The 22,465-nt window shown below is 42.5% G+C and overlaps 1 protein-coding gene across 1 annotated transcript in view; it reads left to right on the top strand.

Annotated features, from left to right (window-relative positions):
• Positions 1-5,151: 5,151 nt before the first annotated feature.
• Positions 5,152-22,465, top strand: part of LOC137531959 (potassium channel subfamily K member 1-like) — a 20,209-nt gene continuing 2,895 nt past the window's right edge. Inside the window, exons 1-2 of the mRNA XM_068252010.1 lie at positions 5,152-5,467; positions 18,565-18,964. Coding sequence (XP_068108111.1) covers positions 5,152-5,467; positions 18,565-18,964 — 716 coding nt within the window. The remainder of the gene's footprint in view (positions 5,468-18,564; positions 18,965-22,465) is intronic.

Raw genomic sequence — 22,465 nt, 5'->3', positions numbered from 1 at the left:
GGGGGGGGGGTGGCCTTAAAAGGTAAGGGGGGGCTCAGAGTAGGAAGGGCATGGAGAGAGTTCAAGAGATTGACAGCAGAGGGGAAAAAAAGAGTTCCTCTGCCTTGAGGTCTTGGTAGAGATGGCCTGATGGAAGTCTACTGAAGTAGCGGTGGCCTGGGTGAGAGGGATCGTTGGTGATCCTCGACGCCCTGGAGCGCAGTCTGGAGTTGTAGATGAGATTAAGTGAGGGGAGAGATTTCCCGATGACCCTCTCCGCTGATCTGATGACTTTCTGTAGTTTATATTCTGTCTCTGGTGGAGGTGCCTGCATACCAGACCAGGATGGACGAACAGAGGACATCTCCCACCCCACCATCAGGATAAGCCAAAGCTATTAACTTGCCTAGTGCCCCATTTCATCCTAATCCATGATTGTTTATATGCAGGCGGATTCTCCTCTGTATCTCATAGCAAGTTTAGACAATAGCCATGCATCTTGGTTAGCCTCAGAAATATCCACTCCCAGGTCACAGGATGTGTAGTATTCTGGTAGATCTCTGTGAGGCTGCCCGGAGTGCATGTTTTTCAATATACTGAGAAAAGTATCCTCTGCAATACAACAGCCAACATACAGAAAATGCCCTTTTTTTAGTACAGACGCCTAATTGAAAAACAAATAGAGAATTTGTATTGTTATTGGAGGAAAAACCGATACAAAGCTCTACTTGCTGACTATGTGAGTCAATAGAGGATCACATGAAATATTCATGAAATAATACAATAGAGGGCAACAAATCAAGTTTAACACGTTCTAGAGCCACTTTTGTCTCTCAGATATTCATTACCATCCCTGACAAATAATAAAGGCGTTTTCTCATACATATCCAGCAGAATGTCTAATTCATATTAATGCTGCACAGAGGTCCGATAGCAATAACACAAACATCAGTCTGCAATACAGAGCACATTTATCAAGACAAAGTAGAGAAGCTGATCCACACAGCCAATCAGCATCCTTATTTTGTTTATTAGCCAAAACCACTCCCACTCCATCATGTGCTATGCTGGCGTCCCTCTGCTCCCATCCCCTCCATAGTCACAGAACGTGTTGCTAGTCTACACGCTAATGACATTGTTGTGGGAATGAAGCGCTCTTTAGTGCATTAAACTTTTTTTATTCAAAGAAATACCTGTAAATAAAATTGCACTTACAAGAAAGTATCACACATCAACCGGTTTACATATAAATGTGCTAGATCCAGGGCTCCTCAAAGTGTTTGTATCCCTCTCGCTCCACCGTGGCCAGCAGTGTAGCTTTCGGATGTAAAACAGGTGCTTTGCACTGGAAAAGGGTTGCCTGGTTGTCTCAAAGTGCCATTTGCGTCATTATGCGTTTCTGTGAGCTTCATCAGATGGTTTTGATGAAGATCTGATGAAGGCAACGGTTTGCCAACTGCAGGTAGCAGGTCCCTGACTTTAGATGCCCATGGAAAGAGGCCTTCAGCCTGGTACACACCTTCAATTTTCATTGGCTAAGAATTGCCCAATACCTCTTCCATGTAGCATGAGGGCTAACTAGATTTTGAATACTATGAACAGCTTGTGTAGGTAAGTTCTCTTACTTCCTGGAGGTGGTAAAATTGGTCAGTGAGGAAGGTATGTACCAGGCTTTAGGGTATGAGATGCTCATGGCTAAACCATATTGGTTCTTCTTTTATTCCAGCCTAGTCTTGCTGTATTATGTGTGATTTTCTACCCAGGAGAGTTTTGAAAATCAACTCCACATACTTCCCTCCATCTCTGTGTTCTTTACAGCTATCTGCAGTCATTAAAATGCCACTATAAATAAATTACCTATTCTGATAAAGTGGTTTATGTAAAAGGCTCAATCAAGTATGATTCATGGCTAAATATATACAAACGTGAAGAATATCAAAACAGAAGATATTTACAGCTGAAAGAAAAGCTGACATGAGAGGAATATGGATGGAGCCAGTTCTGACATTCCTATAGAGAATGCATCTTGTTTGGCTTTTGGACGGAACCTCTGTCTTCCAGGTCTCTGTATTCCGATTTGTCCTCTATTGGCTCCACAACCTCCCTTTTGCTGTGCAAGTCAAACAAAACACTGCTTCTCTCCTAACTCCCCCCTCCTCACTCACTGTCAGACTCCTCACACAGCACAACAAGCTGCTTTTCCCCAATCATGACCACTTCACCTCGCTCTCCTTTCGCTTCTCCTCCTACCCTAACTGCATGCTGTTAGTGTAAAGACAGTACCAACATGCTGCCCCTGTAATCTATGCGCCAGATGCAAATGTTTCACCTTGCTTTATGAGAGGACCGGCTCTGATGATCAATGAGAAGCAAATACGCTTTAAATAGCATGCAGCCTGCAACTCAAGCCTTGTACACGCTTTTTAATTATGATTGGCCAATCACTGACTAATTTTACCTACACAATCTGCTCATGGTATTTAATGTCTGTTGACCCTCATAGTACATGGAGATGGTAAAATTGGTCACTGTCACTGTCTAGAGAATCATAATTGAAAGTATGTACTAGCCTTGTACATACTTTCAATTATGATTGGCCAATCACTGACCAATTTTACCACCCTACATGTAGCATGAGGGTCAAAAGACAGATGTGCAAATCTCAGGGTAGAGACACACAGCGAAGTGCTTTTTTGATCCCTTTTCGTTTTGGAAAAAATGCTCCCTTTGACTTGCATTTAAATCGCTGCTAACTAGTTGTGATCACACTTTAAAAAAACAAAAAAACAAACAAAAAAAAACAAAAATCACGTTCACTGCAAGCTTGCCACAATTTTAATTCAAGTCAATGGGAGCATTTAAAAAAAAACTCCGTTCATACACACCTTGTCTAATGAACAATGGTCTGCAGATCAGATTGAATGTAAGAACACACTAGCAGTGGCGTAGCTAAGGAGCTGTGGGCCCCGGTGCAAGTTTTACATGGGCCCCCCCCAAGCACTCTATACATAACAATTGATTTGGCGTACCAAAACCTGCCAAATACAACCACAGAGTCAGAGATGCAAGAAGGAGATGGAGAACAGTGTAAAAGGGATTACTTCTGTTCAAAGCATCTATAGAAATGAATATTACCAGCACAGGACCAACAGAGAGCTAATACTGTGATGAAGGGTGGACCCTTCGGGGCCCCTGTGGCCCAAGGGCCCCGATGCAGTCGCTACCTCTGCACCCCCTATTGCTACGCCCCTGCACACTAGGCAGAATCGCATATGCATCTTCCACTATGTGCTATGGTGTTCCTACCCTAAAAACGCTAGTCTTGCTGCATATTTTTCCAAAACGCATCTAAAGTGCACATAATGAAAGTCAATGGTAACGCAGAGGTATTGCATTTTACTACGGTTTTATGTATTTTGAATGCTTTTAAAAAAAAAAAAACAAGTTTGATAATGTATTTCAGCTTCCTAGGGATTTGCATAAAACACATAAAAAAAGCATGCAAAATGCATACGAAATGCATATGTGATTTATATATGCGAACAGCAAACACATTAAAACGCATGCAAGACGCAAGAAAAATGCTTGCGTGGGAATAAAATGCACTAAAACGCATAAACGCATATGCAGCAAAGAGCTACCTTTCCTGCACTGCCTAGTGTGTTCCCAGCCACACTGGGATAGATCTGTAACACTGAGGCCCCTTTTACACTTGTCTTGCAAAGTTGCATTATGTTACCCTGTTTTACTGCAGGGTAACGGACCGGCAAGGCAATGGGGCCCAGCATACTTACAGCGTTGCACCGGAAGTGCCTTTTCGGCCAAGGCACCACAAAGTCAACAGCGCATTACCGTCGGACTTCTGCAACGACACAACAGTGGTGTAAATAATGAGAGTCAATGGGCGATGCAGGAAATTTAAAAATGTTGGCAGTGGCAGGTGGTGCTCATGTGAGGAATGACTGGAATACAACAGGGAAACCCGGGAATCCCACTGACGTACTTCCTGTCCAGCAGGGATCACGTCATTGGGCGAGGGGCGTGCAAGGGGGGCGGTGCTATGCAGATGACCCTCTCAGCGCACTCTGTTGCAGGGTCATATGATTGACATTTTTGCTTTGCGGTGCGATGCACCAGGAATGGGGGATCACAATGTAAACGCACTGGCAGCTTGTAAAGCCGTCCTGATAGACAAATTTGAATAATATTAACATAATATTTGCTTCAATTGGAAATTATTAGAATTTCATTGACCAGATCCACCCCAGATCTTGTCAGAGTCGAGGTCAGCAGGAATCTTTACTTCTAGTCCATGCCACAGTTTCTTGGATTTAGTTTATTTCACTATCATGTTTGAGGGTAGGAACACACAAGGCAGAGAATCGCATATGCGTTTTCCACTATGTGCTATGGAAAACACATATGCGATTCTGCATAGCGTGTTCCTACCCTGAGGGCTTGTTCACACTATGAGCGCTTTGAGATGTTTTTAAAGCACTGGCGATTTTAAAAAGCTCTTTAAAAAGGCTTCAGCAATGATTTTCAATGTGAGTGTTCTCACATGAGCGATGAGCTTTCTTTCCTGTCGCAAACGCGTGTCCTGCACACCATTTGGGCTTCAATGGAAGATATAGGAAAATCGCTAAGCACTTTAAAAAGCGCTTAGATAAGTGATATTTTGAGGGCTTTTCATCAAAAAGTACATTAAAGAGATTCAGTTCCAGGTCAAAGAGTTCACTTTCTGATTGTCTGTTGAAAAAAAAAGCACTAATTATTGCCAAACAAAAGCGCTTACAAAAGCACTTTGCAAAATCACAAATCGCTAAAAAAAAAGCAAGCAAGGTCGCTTTAAAAAGTGCTCACAAATGCGCTCACAAATGCACTTGCAATTGCGCTTGTGATTTATAATGTGAACAAGGCCTAAGTGAATGAAAAAAAGTCCCCTAGGAGTGAAGTATAAAGTTGGTCAATGAGATGAAAATAATTTTGAGTCAATGCAGGATAATGCAAATATTGTATGCAAATTTATGCAGCTTGAAAATGGACCAATCAGATTTTACCTCAGCAAGACTTGATTGGCTCATTTTCAAACTGCATACATATGCATACAAAATTTGCATAATGCTGCATCTCATTGACCATCCCTAGTGTAGAGTTCAGCCCTACCTCATCATGGTGGGCCACCGCTCACTGTTGTTCCTGGTGTTGCTGCTTGGCTATGTGCTGTACTTAGTGATTGGGGCTTACATCTTCTCCACCTTGGAGCAGCCCTATGAGGATGAGCTGAGAGGGCAGGTGGAGGATATGTGGGCTGACTTCCTGAAAACCCATCCATGTCTGTCTGAAAAATTACTGGATGACTTTCTGCGGAGAGCTTTACTTGTCAAAAGCTTTGGAGTGTCTATTTTACGGAATATATCTGTCTATGAGATGAAGTGGGACTTCATATCATCTCTCTTTTTCACTGGGACCACCCTGACTACCATTGGTAAGTTATGCCCCTGTGCAGTATGGACTAAATCATGAGGCCTTTTTTCCACAAACTGTTGAACTTTGTGCTCAGCAAAGCAGTTACGTGAGAGTTTGAGAGGCATTTCACTGCCTATCAACAGTCCGTGGCCTCAGTTAGGCCTCTTAGGCCTCTTTTCCATGGACTGTTGATAGGCAGTGAAATGCCTCAAACTCTCACAACTGCTCAATGTTGCCTGGTAACTGCTTGTTGCTGCCTGGTAACTGCTTGCTGAGCACACAGCTCAACAGTCTGTGGAAAAGAGGCCTTAGGCCTCTTTTCCACAGACCGTTGATAGGCTGTGAAATGCCTCTCAAACTCTCACAACTGCTCACTGCTGCCTGAGCACACAGTTCAACTGTCAAGCCTTTTTTTCCACGGACTGTTGAGCTGTGTGCTCAGCAAGCAGTTACCAGGCAGCAGTGAGCAGTTGTGAGAGTTTGAGAGGGATTTCACTGCCTATCAACAGTCCGTGGAAAAGAGGCCTCCAGAGGAAACGAGGCCTTAGGCTGCATACACACATGCATGAGCCAATAGATTTTGAATACTTTGAATAGAGTAGAATAGCTCTCATACTACATAGATATGGTATAATTGGCCAATCAAAATTGGATGTGTTTACCTGGCATAAAGCCCACCTGAAGTGAGACGGATATTGTGGCTGCTATATTTATTTCCTTTTAATCAATACCAGCTGCCCGGCTGTCCCTTCTGATCTCTTTGGCTGCAGTAGTGTCTGAATCACACCCTAAGGGCTGGAACCCACAACAGCGTTTTTTTGAGCATTTTGGCAGCGCTGCGATACGCTAGCGTTTTGCCAAAACGCTCAGCTGATGTTAATGGATGGGGCAACTTCCACAGGAGCGTTTGCGTTTCCCAGAAACGCAAACGCAGGACCTGCAGCATTTTGGGAGCGTTAGTGCTTCAATGTAAAGTATTGAAACGCTAGCAGAAACGCTCAGCAAAACCTAAACTGAGCGGTTTTGCTAGCGTTTTGCGGTTCAGCACACTGTAACAAAATTAAAAATAATTCACAGGACCAATCAGGATAAAAACGCAAAACGCTACACAACCGCTGAGCAAAAAAATACACTGTTGCAAAACGCGACTGAAAACGCGCATAAATCCGCTTGCAAACCGCTCAGACAAAATGCTAGCGGTTGCGTTTTGCGTTTGCGGATTTCAGTGGGTTCCAGGCCTAAAACAAGCCTGTGACTAATCCAGTCAGACTTCAGTCAGAAACACCTGATCTGCATGCTTGTTCAGTATCTATGGCTAGGGACATTAGAGGCAAAGGCTCAGCAAGACAGCCAGGCAGTTTGCATTGTTTAAAGGAGAACTGTAGAGAGAGGTGTATGGAGGCTGCCATGTTTATTTCCATTTAAGCAATACCAGTTACCTGGCTATCCTGCTGATCCTCTGCCTCTAATAATACTTTCAGCCATACACCCTGAACAAGCATGCAGCAGATCAGATTTTTCTGACAATTTTGACAGTTATGATAAGACTAGCTGCATGCTTGTTTCTGGTGTGATTCAGCCACTACTTCAGCCAAATAGATCAGCAGGGCTGCCAGGCAACTGGTATTGCTTAAAAGGAAATAAATATGGCAGCCTCCATATACCTCTTCGTACAGTTGTCCTTTAAAAGGAAACCAATATGTCAGCCTCCATATCACTCTCACTTCAAGTCTCCACTGTGCCATCATGCGTCTGAAGGTATCCATGGTCTCATTAGTTTTTCCCCTATGAAAGTGGTCCAGTGCTTTTTAACAGTACTTCATACGCTTTGAATGTCAGTGGATGAAAACCTAGTGCAGGTGTGATTGTCAGATTATGCACAGCGCTGGCAACCTGCTGAAAAAGGGACAATTTATTAACTGGCAGCTTGACTTCATTCGTCTCTGGTTCGAATCCCAGCCAAGGCACTATTTGCACAGAGTTTATATGAGTGGGTTTCTCTCACATCTCAAAAACATACAGATAAGTTAATTGGCTTCCCCTAAATTAGCTTTAGGGCCCGTTTGCACTAGAGTGATTAACGGGTGATTCCCGCAAATCGCCGAAGTGCTAGCTCAATATTAACCCTAAGGCAGTGATCTCACTGCTGCGATTGCCGCTGATCGCGGGTAATTCGCAAATAGCAGCAATCGACAAACGTGTTTCATGCAGCATTTTGCCGCGATTTCAGAGCGATCGCGATACAATGCTTAAAAAAAGGGCTGATTGTGGTCGCTCGGGATCACGAGTGTTCAGTGATATATATTCCCCTCACTAATCGCAGTAAAATTACCTGCGCAAACCGCAAGCGCTAGCGTTTTGCTTTTCCAAGTATGAATGGGCCCTTTGGGCTCAAACCCACTAGCAGCCTATTTTAAACACTAGTGATTTGAAAAAGCTCTTGCCAGAGGCGCTTCTAGAGACCAGCGGACCAGCTAATTGCCTAAAGCGCCAGATTTATTTCAGGGCGGCTTTGAGGGAAAAAAAAGTTTATTTTTCCTGCTCTTAGAGACTGAATACTTAGGGAACGGAGATAAAAAGTTCTGATGACAGCCTCTACTGCTCACCCTCAAATAAGGAATCTACAAACCTTTTGTCTACAACACTTTGTATGGCATCCCCTAATGTTAGTGTTATCTCGGGATCTAGAGTGTGTCTGTGTGACTCCTGTCCTGCCCGCCCCTCCTTATGGCTTGAAAAGAAGAGGAGGATGCACTAGCATTGTAACCGGGTGCGTGGAGTGCGACCCCCACCAGGGTGTTCCCATGTTGCCATTAGAGGGGGTGACAGCAGATGCCACTTCAACAGAGCTGAATTTTAACACCCAAAAACGTGCTATTTTAGCTTTAAACATTCATTCACTGAGGCTGGGAGAGGAACAGCCTCCCCTCTTTAGCTGGATCTGCAGCTGCCTCTTGCTAATGCAATACTATGGGGGATTTTTATAAAATTGCATCACTCAAGTGGGATCACACCCATAGCATTGCATAAGCAAGAGCTTTCAAAGCGCTCAGAAAAATGCTCCTAGTGGGTTCCAAGCCTTAGACTACAATGGACATATGATTATGGTAGGGATTAGATTGTAAGCTCCTCCTGAGGGACAGTTAAGGCTCATACACACATCAGACTACAGTCTTTGGAAACTGAAAGATCACAGACCAATCTTACCACCCTTCATGTAGTATGAGAGCCATACTCTACACAGTCTTTTCTATGGAGCTGAACTCCACATCAGAAAAAAATCTTTGCAAGATGCTGCACACACAGATGCTGTACAGACACAAAAGATCAGTATCTGCAAAAGATCTGTTCCTGCCAAAAATCCATTCCTGCAAATTGCATTCATAGTCTATGAGATCTGCAGATCATCATACACACATGATTTAACTGACATTCATCTGCAGATCAAGCAATCATCTGCAGATCTGAAAATCCATCCTGGTGGATCTGATCTGCAGATGAATGTCAGTTAAATCATGTGTGTATGATGATCTGCAGATCTCATAGACTATCATTGCAATTTGCAGGAATGGATTTTTGGCAGGAACAGATCTTTTGCAGATACTGATCTTTTGTGTCTGTACAGCATCTGTGTGTGCAGCATCTTGCAAAGATTTCTGTCTGATGGGGAGTGCAGCTCCATAGAATAGACTGTGTAGAGTATGGCTCTCATACTACATGAAGGGTGGTAAGATTGGTCTGTGATCTTTCATTTTCAAAAGACTATGGTCTGATGTGTGTATGTGGCCTTAGTGACAAGACTAGATACTGTATCAGGCGCTATATAAGAATACTGACAGTTAACATAGACAGGACATCATACACTACATGTCCCTGGGCTGCTGACAGCTATTAAAGATTAAACATGTTATCTGGATTCTGACTTCTCAGTTTCTGTAGCTCAGCGGTCAAAATGGAAAATGAAGTGCAAAGGGTTTTATTTTCCTGACTTGTATGCATATATACAATAATGCAAATTGTATGTAGTTTTGGAATGGAGCTGAATTAAATAGACTTAGGCCTGGAACCCACTAGCAGTACTTTCCTAAGCTGTTATTAAGCCGTTGTGATTTGAAAAGCTCTTGCTAATGTAAGGCTATGGGTGTGATGCCACTAGAACATCTCACTTGGAATCACAAAGTGCTAGCAATTAGCGACAGCGGTTTGCAAGGGTGATTTTACCGTGATTAGTGCAGTAAAATCACTGTACACTCCTGCGATTTTTGAGCAATTGCGATTAGCGTTTTTTAGCATTTTAATAGCGATCACTCTAAAATCATGGTAAAATGCTGCATGTAGAGCGTTTTGTGATGTAGCGTTTTCAATCAGCGGACCGCAAATGCACCAAAACCGCTAACAAACACATTCAAAACACACCTGCGATATGCAAAACGCACAAAAAATGCATTACAAAATTGCAATCGCACCTGCATAAAATGCTGCTTTTTCACGCTATGTCATATGTGAACCTAGCCCAAGACATAGTTGTGGAGACTACTATATTTTAAAGTAAAATTTTAAAAAGTTATACTTATTTCACAAGTTTTTGGCTTTTCCCAGTGAAGATCTTGCGTTCTGTTTTGGTGTTCTTCCAAGAAGGCACATCTATATGCCTTAGGGCCAGTGCACGCCAAAGTCACTATAGCAATCGCTAGTGCTTAGTGATTTGCGATAGCATTTTCTGTGAGGTGTGTGTTCACCAACCCTTACTTAAGGCTAGTACACACTAGCAATTTTGATTGACCAATGATTGCTCAATTTTACCACCTCCATGTAGTATGACCATTTACCTATATAATCTGCATAGAATTGAAAATCTGTTTGGCCCTCATACTACATGGAGGTGGTAAAATTGAGCAATCATTGGTCAATCAAAATTGCTAGTGTGTACTAGCCTTTAGGCATGACATATGCCATACTGTTGCACTCTCAAAGTTCAGGCTACATTTTTTTTTTCTTAGACAGCCAATTAGTAGAGGCACCTCCTAGTAAACATGGTTTCTTTCTTATCCTTTTAAAATCAGAGGCCAATGCCTCCTAAACCATATCCACCTTGGGATTTGCCACTAGTGCTTTAGGTATTGACTGGTCATGTGAACAATCGGATGACTTATCTATAAAGATGTATTTTAGTACAAGATTCCTGGTGATGTGCTGAGCCAGGCATAGTGTAACTCAGTCCCAGTCCATTTGAGATCCATATATATTGCAATTATGGAGGATACAATGTTATTCAGTGTAGATTCTGCCTTCCACCTCAAGGCATTCAATCCTAAATGCAGTAGAGAAGCTTGCACTGTTTAGATATTAGCTGATGATTTATTACAGATTTATTTAGAAGTGGCAGCCTCATGGCTGAGATGCATTTTTTTGTTTGTGTTGTCATTAGGAATATCTAGGGGTCTCGGGGCCTTTAAATCTCCCATCACTGGGTGTAAAACACAAATCTGATCTGAAACGCATAATCTGCAACATAAAGAACTACATAGGGGGTAAGGCCTCAGCAAGCAGTTACCAGGCAGCATCGAGCAGTTATAAGAGTTTGAGAGGCATTTCGCTCCCTGTCAACAGTCCGTGGAATAGAGGCCTTAAAGTGAACCTCCAGACTAAAAATCTACTCGGCAGCGCTGAAAAGGCTTGGGGTTTGTTTAATACTTTCGGTTTCAATAATTTTTATTAAAGGATTTTCAAATTTTTACAGTCATATTAACAATGACAATATGCAAAGACGTCAACTTTAACTTTAACATCACACAGTATGTATATAAATACATACAATATACAATTTACATAGTTGCAAAATAGAATTTAAACAATGTTTACATAGTAATATAAGTCATACCTTAGTTTATGATCTATATCAGAATAACACATTACAGTACAATACAGTACAACATCTATTAGGTGGGTCTGCATGCAGTAATATTTGGATTTCTTAATGGTTCAATGAAGATGTTTAATACTTTCACAGCATCAGAACTTTGTTTTTATTACCCAAGCCTTATTTTTAGCTGCACAGAAGAAACTGCCCGGGCATTTTTCACATGATGCTGTGCAAAGCATAATGGGATTTCTGATGTTGTTGTTCTCGTTCTGCTGTTTTGGCGCAATTTTTTTTTTTTAATTTAAATTTTGCGGTAGGGGCGTAAACAATAGACCCTGCAAGGGATGCAGCCGCAGGAGGGCCCAGAAGTCACAGTAGGCCTCATCCTGAGAGACAACTAAGGGCATGGAGAAAAAACTTTCTGCTCTCTGCACAATTGTTCTAATGACAGCATTTGCCCAGCCACTGATAATGAATCATACGAAGTTTTGCAGACAAAGATTTGCAGGAGAGTCCCTATTCAGTGTGCAGCAGGCTCTTCTGTATAAAATACACAAATTTAACTTAATGACAGTATGTTTGTTTAGGCTGAAGTTCCCCTTTAAAAACTCATGCTACACATTATCTTTCAATCTTCTGAATGGAGAAAGAGAAGTCTTCTGTGGAGGACACCTGTAAGGCGGCCGTGCTCCAGTTCAAACACTTTCATAAGGTTTTACCGGATTGATATTCTACCTAACGACTAGACCTTTGGAAGAAAGGTCAGGCAATTGGTGCTCATACAATACTTGTGACTATTTTTACGTCTTCCTTGTCTCAACAGTAGATGTCCAAGAAGACGAATGGGAGAAATCCCCACTTAAGTGCCTGGTAACTCCTTTTCCAGGACTTTTCTGGAATAGCCCTGACATCCCATCTGTATATATCTTTATTATTTAAATTTTTTGATGTAATGTAATATTTTGCTTTTGGTGTCTGCTCTTATGTCACTATTTTACAGACTGACGCTAGGGAGGTGGCATGTATCTTAAAGGACTTGGGGCTTATGTGTCCTGCAGACTCCGATCATCCACAAGCAGGGCCTGATTTACCATAAGGCACTGTAGGCACGTGCCTACTAGAGATGGCCTGAACCTCCAACTTTCGGTTTGTGAACTTCCGCAAAAGTTGGGTTCGCGCGAACTTCCGTGAACCGCAATAGACTTCAATGGGGAGGTGAACTTTGAAAACTAGAAACACTTATGCTGGCCACAAAAGTGATGGAAAAGATGTTTCAAGGGGCCTAACATCTGAGTTTTTGCATGGATGAGACGCCAAAAGTCCCGGGGAAAAATCTGGATTTGACACAAAGCAGCATTTTAAGGGCAGAAATCACATTGAATGCTAAATTGCAGGCCTAAAGTGCCTTAAAACCTCCTGCATGTGTATACATCAATCAGGGAGTGTAATTAGAGTACTGCTTCACACTGACGCACCAAACTCGCTGTGTAATGCACCGCAAACAGCTGTTTGTGTAGTGACGGCTGTGCTGGACTGGTGCGCACCATGGCGAGAGTGCAGGCCGTGGTGGTTTTCAAGCCCATATGGTTGCCGGGCTGTGGTAGCTCGATGATAGAACAGTGACTGTCCAGTTGATCAAATTTGGTCTGTGCGCAATGAAGCAATGACCTTATTATCTTGGGTGCGCCCCCCCCTCCCGAGACATTCATATAGGCGGCGGTCATTGCTTCATTGTGATACACAAGCCCCTTCAACGTGGCAAGGTAACGATCACAAAGGGGAATTGGCACATGTACCTGCATTTTTGCCTTTTGTTTTTGTTGTTGCAGCCGCAGTGCAGCCAGAAAAATTGGGCAGGCATATACAGAAAAATTAGTATAGCGTGCCTTTAACGAGAATCTGTTATGGAGGGCAAGTCTGCCATCCATTCAAGTGAAAGCTATGCACTGACTGCCAGGTATAATACAATGTGCAGTCACAGATGCAGTGAAAGGTATGCAGTGACTGGTATAACAATACAATGTGCAGCTGTCACACCGGTGCAGTTAACAGGTATGCTCGGAGTGGTATATGACACAGCGTGCGGTCACACAGGTACTGTGAACAATTATGCAATGACTGGTATTACAAATGTGCACCTGTCACACACAGACAGGTACCGGACAGGCACAGTGACACTGCGTGTGCTCATGCAGGTAGGTAGGTAGGTAGGTGGGTGCACTGAAGTGAACAGGTAGTTATATGCAGTGATGGGCATTACAAATATGCACCTGGCACAGTAGTAATTACCACAAAGGGGCCAAAGGGCAGCTGCGACCAACTGACAGGGCTGTATATAATGCAAGTGGGACACGCACACACTCGCACTCACTTTTTTGCAATAGGAATCAGCAAGGAGCAAGCTAAGTAGCCTACAAGAGCCTAACTAAGCTTTCCCCATAGGTCTCTGCACAGCAGCTCTCCCTTCTCTAATTACTGCAGGCACACGAGTGAGTGAAAAGCCTGACGCTGCCTGCCTTTTATGAGGAGGGGTGGGGCTCCAGGAGGGAGTGTAGCCTGATTGGCTACAATGTGCCTGCTGACTGTGATGTAGAGGGTCAAAGTTGACCCTAATGATGCACTATGGCGTCGAATCGAACTTCCGGAAAAGTGCTCGCTCGCGTACGCGAACCGTGGATGTTCGCCGGGAACCGTTCGCTGGCGAATCGTTTGGGCCACCACTAGTGCCTACAGGCGCCAATGATGCAAAGGCGGCTGTAAGATCATCAGGGCACTCATGGCGACGAAACGCCGAGAACTGGGCTGAGGCGCAAGCTTCCGGGTCTTGGCAGGCCACTGACATCACTGGAGCGCAGTTGTGCTATGACCCCTCTGGAGGCGCCTCTTGCAATGGCCATGCGTGTCACTTCCTCTTCCTGCTTCATTCAGTGATGCACTTCTCTAACGGAGAAGACTGGTGACCCGGAAGTTATAACATAGCCAAGATGGCAGCCGCAATTTTTTTAAATTGAAATCGAATCAAAACAATTTGGTGTACAACGGCGATTCAGGCATCAAATGAAAGAGGAGGGCACAAGCTACAGAAGGGCATGCATCTATAAGTACTTTTCAGTACTGGTCAGTCTTAAAGGCATGCCCATGAGAGTTGCTCGGAGTCCCTTTAATTTTTTTCTGATGTGGTGTGTGTGTGGAGTTTCTCTTGCCAAGCAGCTGATGTCCTGTCCTGGAAGATTCCCGGGAAAGCAGTTAACAGGTAAGTAACTTGGAGTTTCAGTGGCTTGCAAAATTAAAAATGCCAAATGTAGGTAAAAAAAAAGTAAAACCTACAGAGGTGACCTTTTGACAGTATTGTACTTTTCTGCTTGCAGATTTGCAATTTCAAAAGGTGTTTTATTGATGAGGGGAGAAGGTGTCTTGTGAAACTCAGAAGAATAATCTGTTGTGCCAATATAGAAAGGAATTGAGGTGTCCGGCACTCAATGCTGGGCTGGAATAAGGCACTCTGGATCAGAGCTACCACCGTGCTCACTACCACGAGATCTAAGATGCCATACAGTCAGGGCCGGATTTAAGGCAAGGCCACATAGGCCATGGCCTAGGGCACCACAGGATCAAGGGCGGGTGGGCAGCAGGCTAAACTAAAGTGGAGGGCAGGAAGGGTCACCTGGCTACCTATACGGGAGGGAGGGGGGGGTCATCGAGCTATCTATACGTAAGGGGGAGAGTCATCTGGCTTCTTATACTAAAGGGAAGGGGGAGGGGTCATCAGGCTACCTATACTAGAGGGAAGGGGGGGGGGGGTCATCAGGTTATCAAAACTAGAGGAGAAGGGGAAGGGTCATCTGGCTGCCTATACTAGAGGGAAACGGCTGCTGACAGTGGCCTTGGGCGGTAAAGAGTACAAATCCGGCCAAGGCTGGGCGCTATTGACTGCTTTGAGAACCCGCAAAACGGCTGTCGGGCCACTTACATACTCTAATATTGCTATTTGATGTATCTATTGGATTATAATTTAAGATGCACATTCACCACTAGTGCCCAGTCTTTTTTGCTAATTTGGAACTGAGAAAAATCTGTTGTCTGGGCCGCACTGTGCTAAGAAAAGTCCGGCTTTGAGATGCTTAATGATGAATTGCAAAAGTCCCTCCAGCGCTAACAGTAATGCTGTAACTGATGAAACATAAAAGCATTGTGCCCCGCAGAGCTGTACACGTGACAAATCTTACCAAATGCTTCATGTACTGTTATTACTCTATCTGATTGCATGGTCTGTCTCTGTTAAAGTGGACCTGAACTCTTGCACAAGACAGAATGATAACCTAGAGAAATGCACCCTGTATGTATTTAGAGAGTTTAGCCTGTCTAATTCTCCCTCATCTGTGACTATACACAAGTGTAATTTGATCTCTCAGCTGTCAGCTCAGGAATCTTGGCAGTCCTCGGCATAGCAGCTAATTTGTAAACGCAGGATGTTAACCCTATGTCTGCTTCCTTGAAAGCGGGAAGTAGAAACACTGCAGATTCATTGCAGGATTTGTATCAGCTGTAACATTTATTTTTTTAAGGTTATTATGCTGTTGCTTGCTTTTTAGAACAGAGAGAAAGTTCTGAGTTCAGATCCTCTTTAAAGAGGAACTCCAGTGAAAATAATGTAGTAAAAAAAAGTGCTTCATTTTTACAATAATTATGTATAAATGATTTAGTAAGTGTATGCCCATTGTAATATATTACCCCTCCCTGATTTACATTCTGACATTTATCACATGGTGGTTTTTTTTTTTGTTGTTTTTTTTTTCCTGCTGGCAGGTAATATCAGTGGAAGGAGATGCTGCTTGCTTTTTTTTGGCAGTTGTAAACAGCTGTTATTTCCCACAATGCAACAGGTCTCCCACAGTGTAACCTCAGAACTATGGTCCTGACATCACACTGAGAGGGGTTTCATCACAATATCAGCCATAGAGAGCCCCCTGATGGTCCGTTTGTGAAAAGGAAAAGCTTTCTCATGGGAAAGGGGGTATCAGCTACTGATTGGGATGAAGTTCAATTCTTGGTTACGGTTTCTTTTTAAGCAACTGCCAAGTCAAAATTATCTGTGTTTACTTACTTGGTTAAATAAAATCTAATTTTATTATAGCCTCCTATTTTATTTTGAATCATGTTGTAAGTAAAGAATGGCTTTAACCTGCAATAGCAACCAGAACGATTTTGTGAGATTTACATAAAGGTGAGAGTGTGAACAGAAGGCAACCTGGATACACTGGCTTCAAGGACAGCAAATGTACAGATGGTGCATTCACTATGAGTCACCACTGAGGGAATAATTGGAGCCATTTACTGGTAGTTGTGGACATAGATTACTAGGTGTACCAACATTAATCCCTAGAGTGTAAAATTGCATAGTCCATCAGTGTATCTGATGCGCAGAGAAAACCTACATTTGTATATGGGTTTATTAAAATGCTTCATCAAATGGCCTTCAGTCTTATTGTCGAAGGCTGAAAAGCAGGTTAATAAAGAAGTGAAGTAGTGTGGACACAATAAGACACCCTGACAGAAATATTAAATCTTCCCATCGTTGTCGCTGCCTGAACCTTTGTCCTTCCCGTCTATGCTAAAAATTTAAGGTGCAATTTTGACATGTGAGAAAAAAGGACCGCAGTCATAAAAATGAGTAAAATTTAAAACACTTGTGTACATTTTGTTCCAGAGTCGAAAGCCCTATAAAGCACTTTTTAATGACGTGTAACAGTAGGTAGTAAGAATCGGATAGCGCTTAATAGTATATCCGTTTCTCCTGATGGTAATATTGGCAGTGCTTCTATTTTATATGATAACCATCGTAAAAATTGTTTAACCACTTCGCACCATCTTCTGTTTTCCCCCTCATGCACCAGAGCAGTTTTGATGTTTCAGCTATTCCCCTATTCAATCAGCAATACCTTTTCAGCACTTCACTGCAGAAATGTATACTTCCCCCCCCCCCCCCTCCTTTTTTGGGGAGGGGGGGGGGAGGGTGTGAAAGTAGAATTTCTCTGGGTGCTCTTTTTCCTCAGGAATTATTTGATTTCCTATGCATTTTAAGGGTAAAAGAAGAAAAATTTGAAGAAAATTCTAATTTCTTATTATTAAAATGCAAAACATTTCTCTGGTTTCACCAATTACAGTACCAAAATAAACAGCACCACCGTAGAAAGACTTCATATTTCATTAATCTGTTTAGCCCCTTTTATCTTGAACACTTAAATGATGTTGCTGGTACAATGTATGACATATATTTTATTTTGAAATAAAAGTATATAAATAAAAAGTAAATAAGTGTCTGTCTGTGTCGGTTTTCCCTGGACACTCCAGTTTCCTCCCACATCACAAAAACATACAGATGTTTTTGGCTTCCCCTAAATTGGCCCTAGACTACGATGCATACATTACACGCAGGGGCGGATTTGAACTCTACCGTCCAAAGCCACTGTCAGCAGCCACCCCCCCTCTAGTAAAGGTAGCCCGTTGACCCTTCCCTCTAGAATAGGTAGGATTCAATCAGGCACTTACATACCTGATATTTAACTATTTCAGGCAGAGAAAGAAAAAAGGGAACACAACATAGTTATTTGTGTGCTAGGCACTGTACATACACATGTCTATCTCATCATGTTGTCACATGCCACTTCAGGTATCCTTTAAATCCGGCCCTGATAACACGATACATTCATAGACATATTACTATGGTAGGGAATAGATTGTGAGCCCATCTGAGGGACAGTTAAGTAACAACTCTGTACATTGCTGCAGAAGATGTCGACGCTATATAAATACTAAATACTGATTAACTCTGACGTGTGTAGTGTGTAAGGCCCCTAAGGTATTGGCCACTGCATTGTAGTAATCTTACGGAATAATACATTCCTTGCAGCTGGGGAACTCTGATTTCCATGATTTAATTCATCACTGCACAAGAAGGTGAGTATGCAAAAATGACATTTGGAGTGGATCTATCCACACGAACCGTGAGTCCACTGTACGTGTGGATAGATCCACTCCAAATGTCATTGATACTTGGAAATGTACTTTCTGCCTGATTGGCCGAATTTGAAAATGCATACCATTTATTGACCACCCTTGTTAGTAATAATTGGACAATAAATTAAAACCAAACGGCAATGCCCTATGATTAACCTGTACAAAATGACACCAAAAATATCACTTGTAAATTCATCGATAGTGTATATTTTTATTCCATTTTTTTTCCTTTATAGGTTATGGGCATCCTGTCCCCATATCAGTGACTGGAAAGCTGTTTTGTTTGGTCTACTGCATTATTGGAATCCCATTCACGCTATCATTACTATCTGCAGCTACCCAGAACTTGCTTATCCTGCTGAGAGATAAGCCAATCCACATCCTTCATCTCCACTTCAACATTTCCCGCACCAAGCTAGAGTGGATACACGGCACAGTCCTCATTGCCCTACTGTTACTCTTGTTCTTCTTCATTCCTGCAATGATCTTTGATGCTGTTGAGGGAAACTGGAGCTACGTGGACACTATGTACTTCTGTTTCATCTCCCTCAGCACTATTGGCCTGGGAGATTACGTTCCTGGAGAACAGATTGGCCAACGTATGCCAGCTCTCTACAAGCTCCTGGTTATCGGTACGTAAACAGGTATTACATAGACATCACTGTTGTTCCCATTCAGACCCTTTACTCTGGTTTCTCATATAACTGACCTGTTTTGTCATTCATGCCAATGTGGGACAGGTATGCTGGTTCGATGGAGGTCATGTGTGAAGAAATACAGTAATGCAGGGCAGAGTTTCTGAAATGAGGATGGTAATAAGAGAAACAGGAAATGTGGGCACCTGTGGTAAATGGACAATTTGGGCACTGCCACTAATGTGACAAGCAGAAATGTTAGCTCCTGGTAAAAATGTATAATTTATAATATTTTGTTTTTTATGTAGTAATCAATGCAATTTAGAAATGCAGAAATTTTAGGAGCCGGAGCCGCCCACTATGCAAATTGCAGCTACAAATAGTGGGCGCTCACCCGCTAACTTCTGCCCATAGACAATATTTGTATTGGGGCACCCAAACTTCTGTGGTGCTTCCAATTTTTGCAGCGGATTTGTGGTGAAGGTGGTTAAGGTTAGGCTTCAGGAAGGGGAGTTTTAAGGTTAGGCGTCGCGGGGTGGTTGGGGTTAGGCATTGGAGTGGGGAGGGTTTTGTATGAGAGTAGGGTTGGGTTTAACATTAATACAATAACAGTAATGTTTACTGATATTTTACTAATGAAAATTAACATAAAATACTTGAATATTGGTAAATGTTACCAATATTCTACTATCTGCAATTTCCCGGCACCCAAATTTCCTGGTGCCTATATTTCACATATGCAGTAGTGAGATGAGATTTGGATATGACAGAGGACAGATTGGATGAAACCCATACTAGGACAAAACGGGAAGATGTCCTTGCCAATCCTGTATAAAAAGATTCCTGGTAATTTTTGATGATCTTTGAGGAGTCTCTAATCCCGAAGAAGCATGCAGCCAGTGAAATGGCTAAGGTTATCTCAGGCTGGAGAACATAAGTCGGCGGTAGTCTACTTTAGGGTAGGGCTTCCCAACCCTGTCCTCAAGTACCAACAACAGTGCATGTTTTGCAAGAAACCACAAACATTCACAGTGATGTAATTAGTGTCTCAGCAGAGCTGATTACTACCTTTGTAGATTTCCACAAAACCTCCACTGTTATTATACACAGTTACTACTTGAGGACAGGGTTGAGAAGCACTGCTTTAGGGGACCCAGCAAGTAACTTGATAGGGACATGGGTTAACATGATTGGATTTATAGTAGACTACACTCACTCTATTTGGCTAATCACAATGCTTTGTGCTGTAAGATTGTACTGTGACTTAGAGGAGTCCTTATGAAGTTTCCTGTTTGGTCCTATTAAGTAGACTAGCGCCTGTAGGTAAAAACCAGGAGAGAATAGGGCACTGGGCCTACTGCCTTTTTGCTTTTCTGATGTGTGACAAGGTTACAGAGACTGGTCCTCTTCATATAGTCTCAGATCCACTTTCAATGGATCAATCTTCTTTTAAAGGACAACTATTAAAGTACTCCATTGAGCACCCCTGAAATGAATCCTCTAAAAAAAAAGTAATAAGGGAGACTGATAGTAAAAAAAAACAAATACATTTTTATATATTTATTTACTTGTAAGACCACATCCCATTAAAGATATCAAAGACACTGGACTGTGGAATAGTCTATCTCCACAGGTGACGCCGCCTTGGGAAGCATGGGGTGGAATCCTCTATTTGAAGCCTCCACCTACCCACATTTCGCATGTTGCAACAGGATAGTATACAGAACTCGGGGGGGGGCGAGGGTCTCAGGTCACTTTCTGCTGCTATCAGAGAGGAAATAAAGGCTGAAACCTGAAATGGGGCCTTGTCATAGTATGAGGAGCTAGAGACAACCACTGCTCCTATTCTGTCTGGCAGTTAGTGGTTACAAGAACCAGAGACACTCTCACTCAGTGTTGTGTGTGTGGAGAACTACTGTGCATGTGCGGTAGCTCTTCTATGCGCACATTAGGAGCGTGAGTTGGTGGAAGTTCCAAATAGATTGTTCCACCCCATGCTTACCAAGCTGGTGGTCACCTTTGAAGACTGACTATTCCATAGTCCAAGGCCATATTTATCTTTAATGGGACGTAGTCTTTCAGGTAAATACGGAAAACTGAACAATAAATAAGGAAATACTAGCATCGTCCTTATAAAAATTGTTAGGCAATTCATTCATGGTGTTATCACCAAAGTATTACTTTGATACTTGTCCTTTAAATGTTGCTATGAACATTAATACTCTAAAAGGGTTGTATTTAGTAATTTTGTAAATATGCCCAACTTCTGAAAGCTCTTTCCCTACTTTTATAATATATCTGGGTACACTGAGGATTATTTTTAGTTAAAAAAATATTAAATACTGTTTGCTTATAACATTATTGTATATCAATGCAATAGAATAGATGACTTATAGCATCTGTGCACAAAGGATCTTGGTATTAATAATCTGGCAGTGCTGATGTTTGTAAATTTGCTGATGGGACAGAATTGTTAAAAAATTTTGGCTCTCTGTTTTAGTCCAATTACGATTTTCTGCTGGCTAATGCACTATGTTCTGCATACTAATTAAATCTTAAAGTTTCAGATCTGTAAAGCCCATTCATGCATTTTAATTAAAATTTCCTTAAATTCAATTAGAATGGTTCATGCCGCTGACTTTAGGGTGTAGTAAGTACAGCAAAGAAATGCTTCTTATACAGCGTTCACAAGCAAGTTATTTCAATAGGAAAATATGTATATTATGTGCGGGCATTTCTGGTCATTGTGGTGCCCCAGGCAAGGCACCTTTTTGCACCCCCCAACCCCTAGTCTGGTGAATAGGAAGATCATACCCAACATAATTAGCTTTGCTGGCACCAATAATAACTGATAGGATTTACACACAAAATATTTTTCCTAAAAATACGTCTATTAGGGCCCTTTTCCACTAGCGCGTTTGCGCTAGCTGAATCGCAAAACCGCAAACCGCTAGCGATTTTACAATCGCTTACGGTTTGCTTTTTAACATAGGAATCGCGGTAGGTCATTTCCACTACCGCGATTCGTTTTTTACTTGATCGCGATCGCGCCGCGGAGCGACTTTTGCCGCCGATTTTGCTATGCAGTGCATAGCATAGCAAAATCGCGGCCGCGCAAACGTCGGGAAAACGGCGGAATTGCGATTCAGCAATCGCTAGCGGTTCAGCGCGAACGCTAGCGACTGCTAGTGGAAAAGGGCCCTTAGGCTCCTTTTACACTTGCATTGAAAACCTGCAATGCGCTACCCTGTTTAACTGCAGGGTAACACAACCGCAACACAAGCCAATGGGGCCTAGAACACTACCGCATTGTACCCGGAAGTTTCCAATCTGCTGAGCCGCCGCAAAGTCAAAGTGTGTTACTGGCCAATTTCTGCGGCTATGTAGTGGAAATAATTTAAGTCAATGGGTGACGCATACATTTTAAAAATGTTGGCGGTGGCGCTGCACATGCATGGAAACCGGTGAACCCCAGGGACGTACTTTCTGTCCAGCAGGGAGT

The sequence above is a fragment of the Hyperolius riggenbachi genome, chromosome 9 (assembly GCF_040937935.1).
Source record: "Hyperolius riggenbachi isolate aHypRig1 chromosome 9, aHypRig1.pri, whole genome shotgun sequence".
Classification (NCBI taxonomy): domain Eukaryota; kingdom Metazoa; phylum Chordata; class Amphibia; order Anura; family Hyperoliidae; genus Hyperolius; species Hyperolius riggenbachi.
The sequence above is the reverse complement of the archived record's forward strand: the minus strand, read 5'-3'. Positions and strand labels throughout refer to the sequence as shown.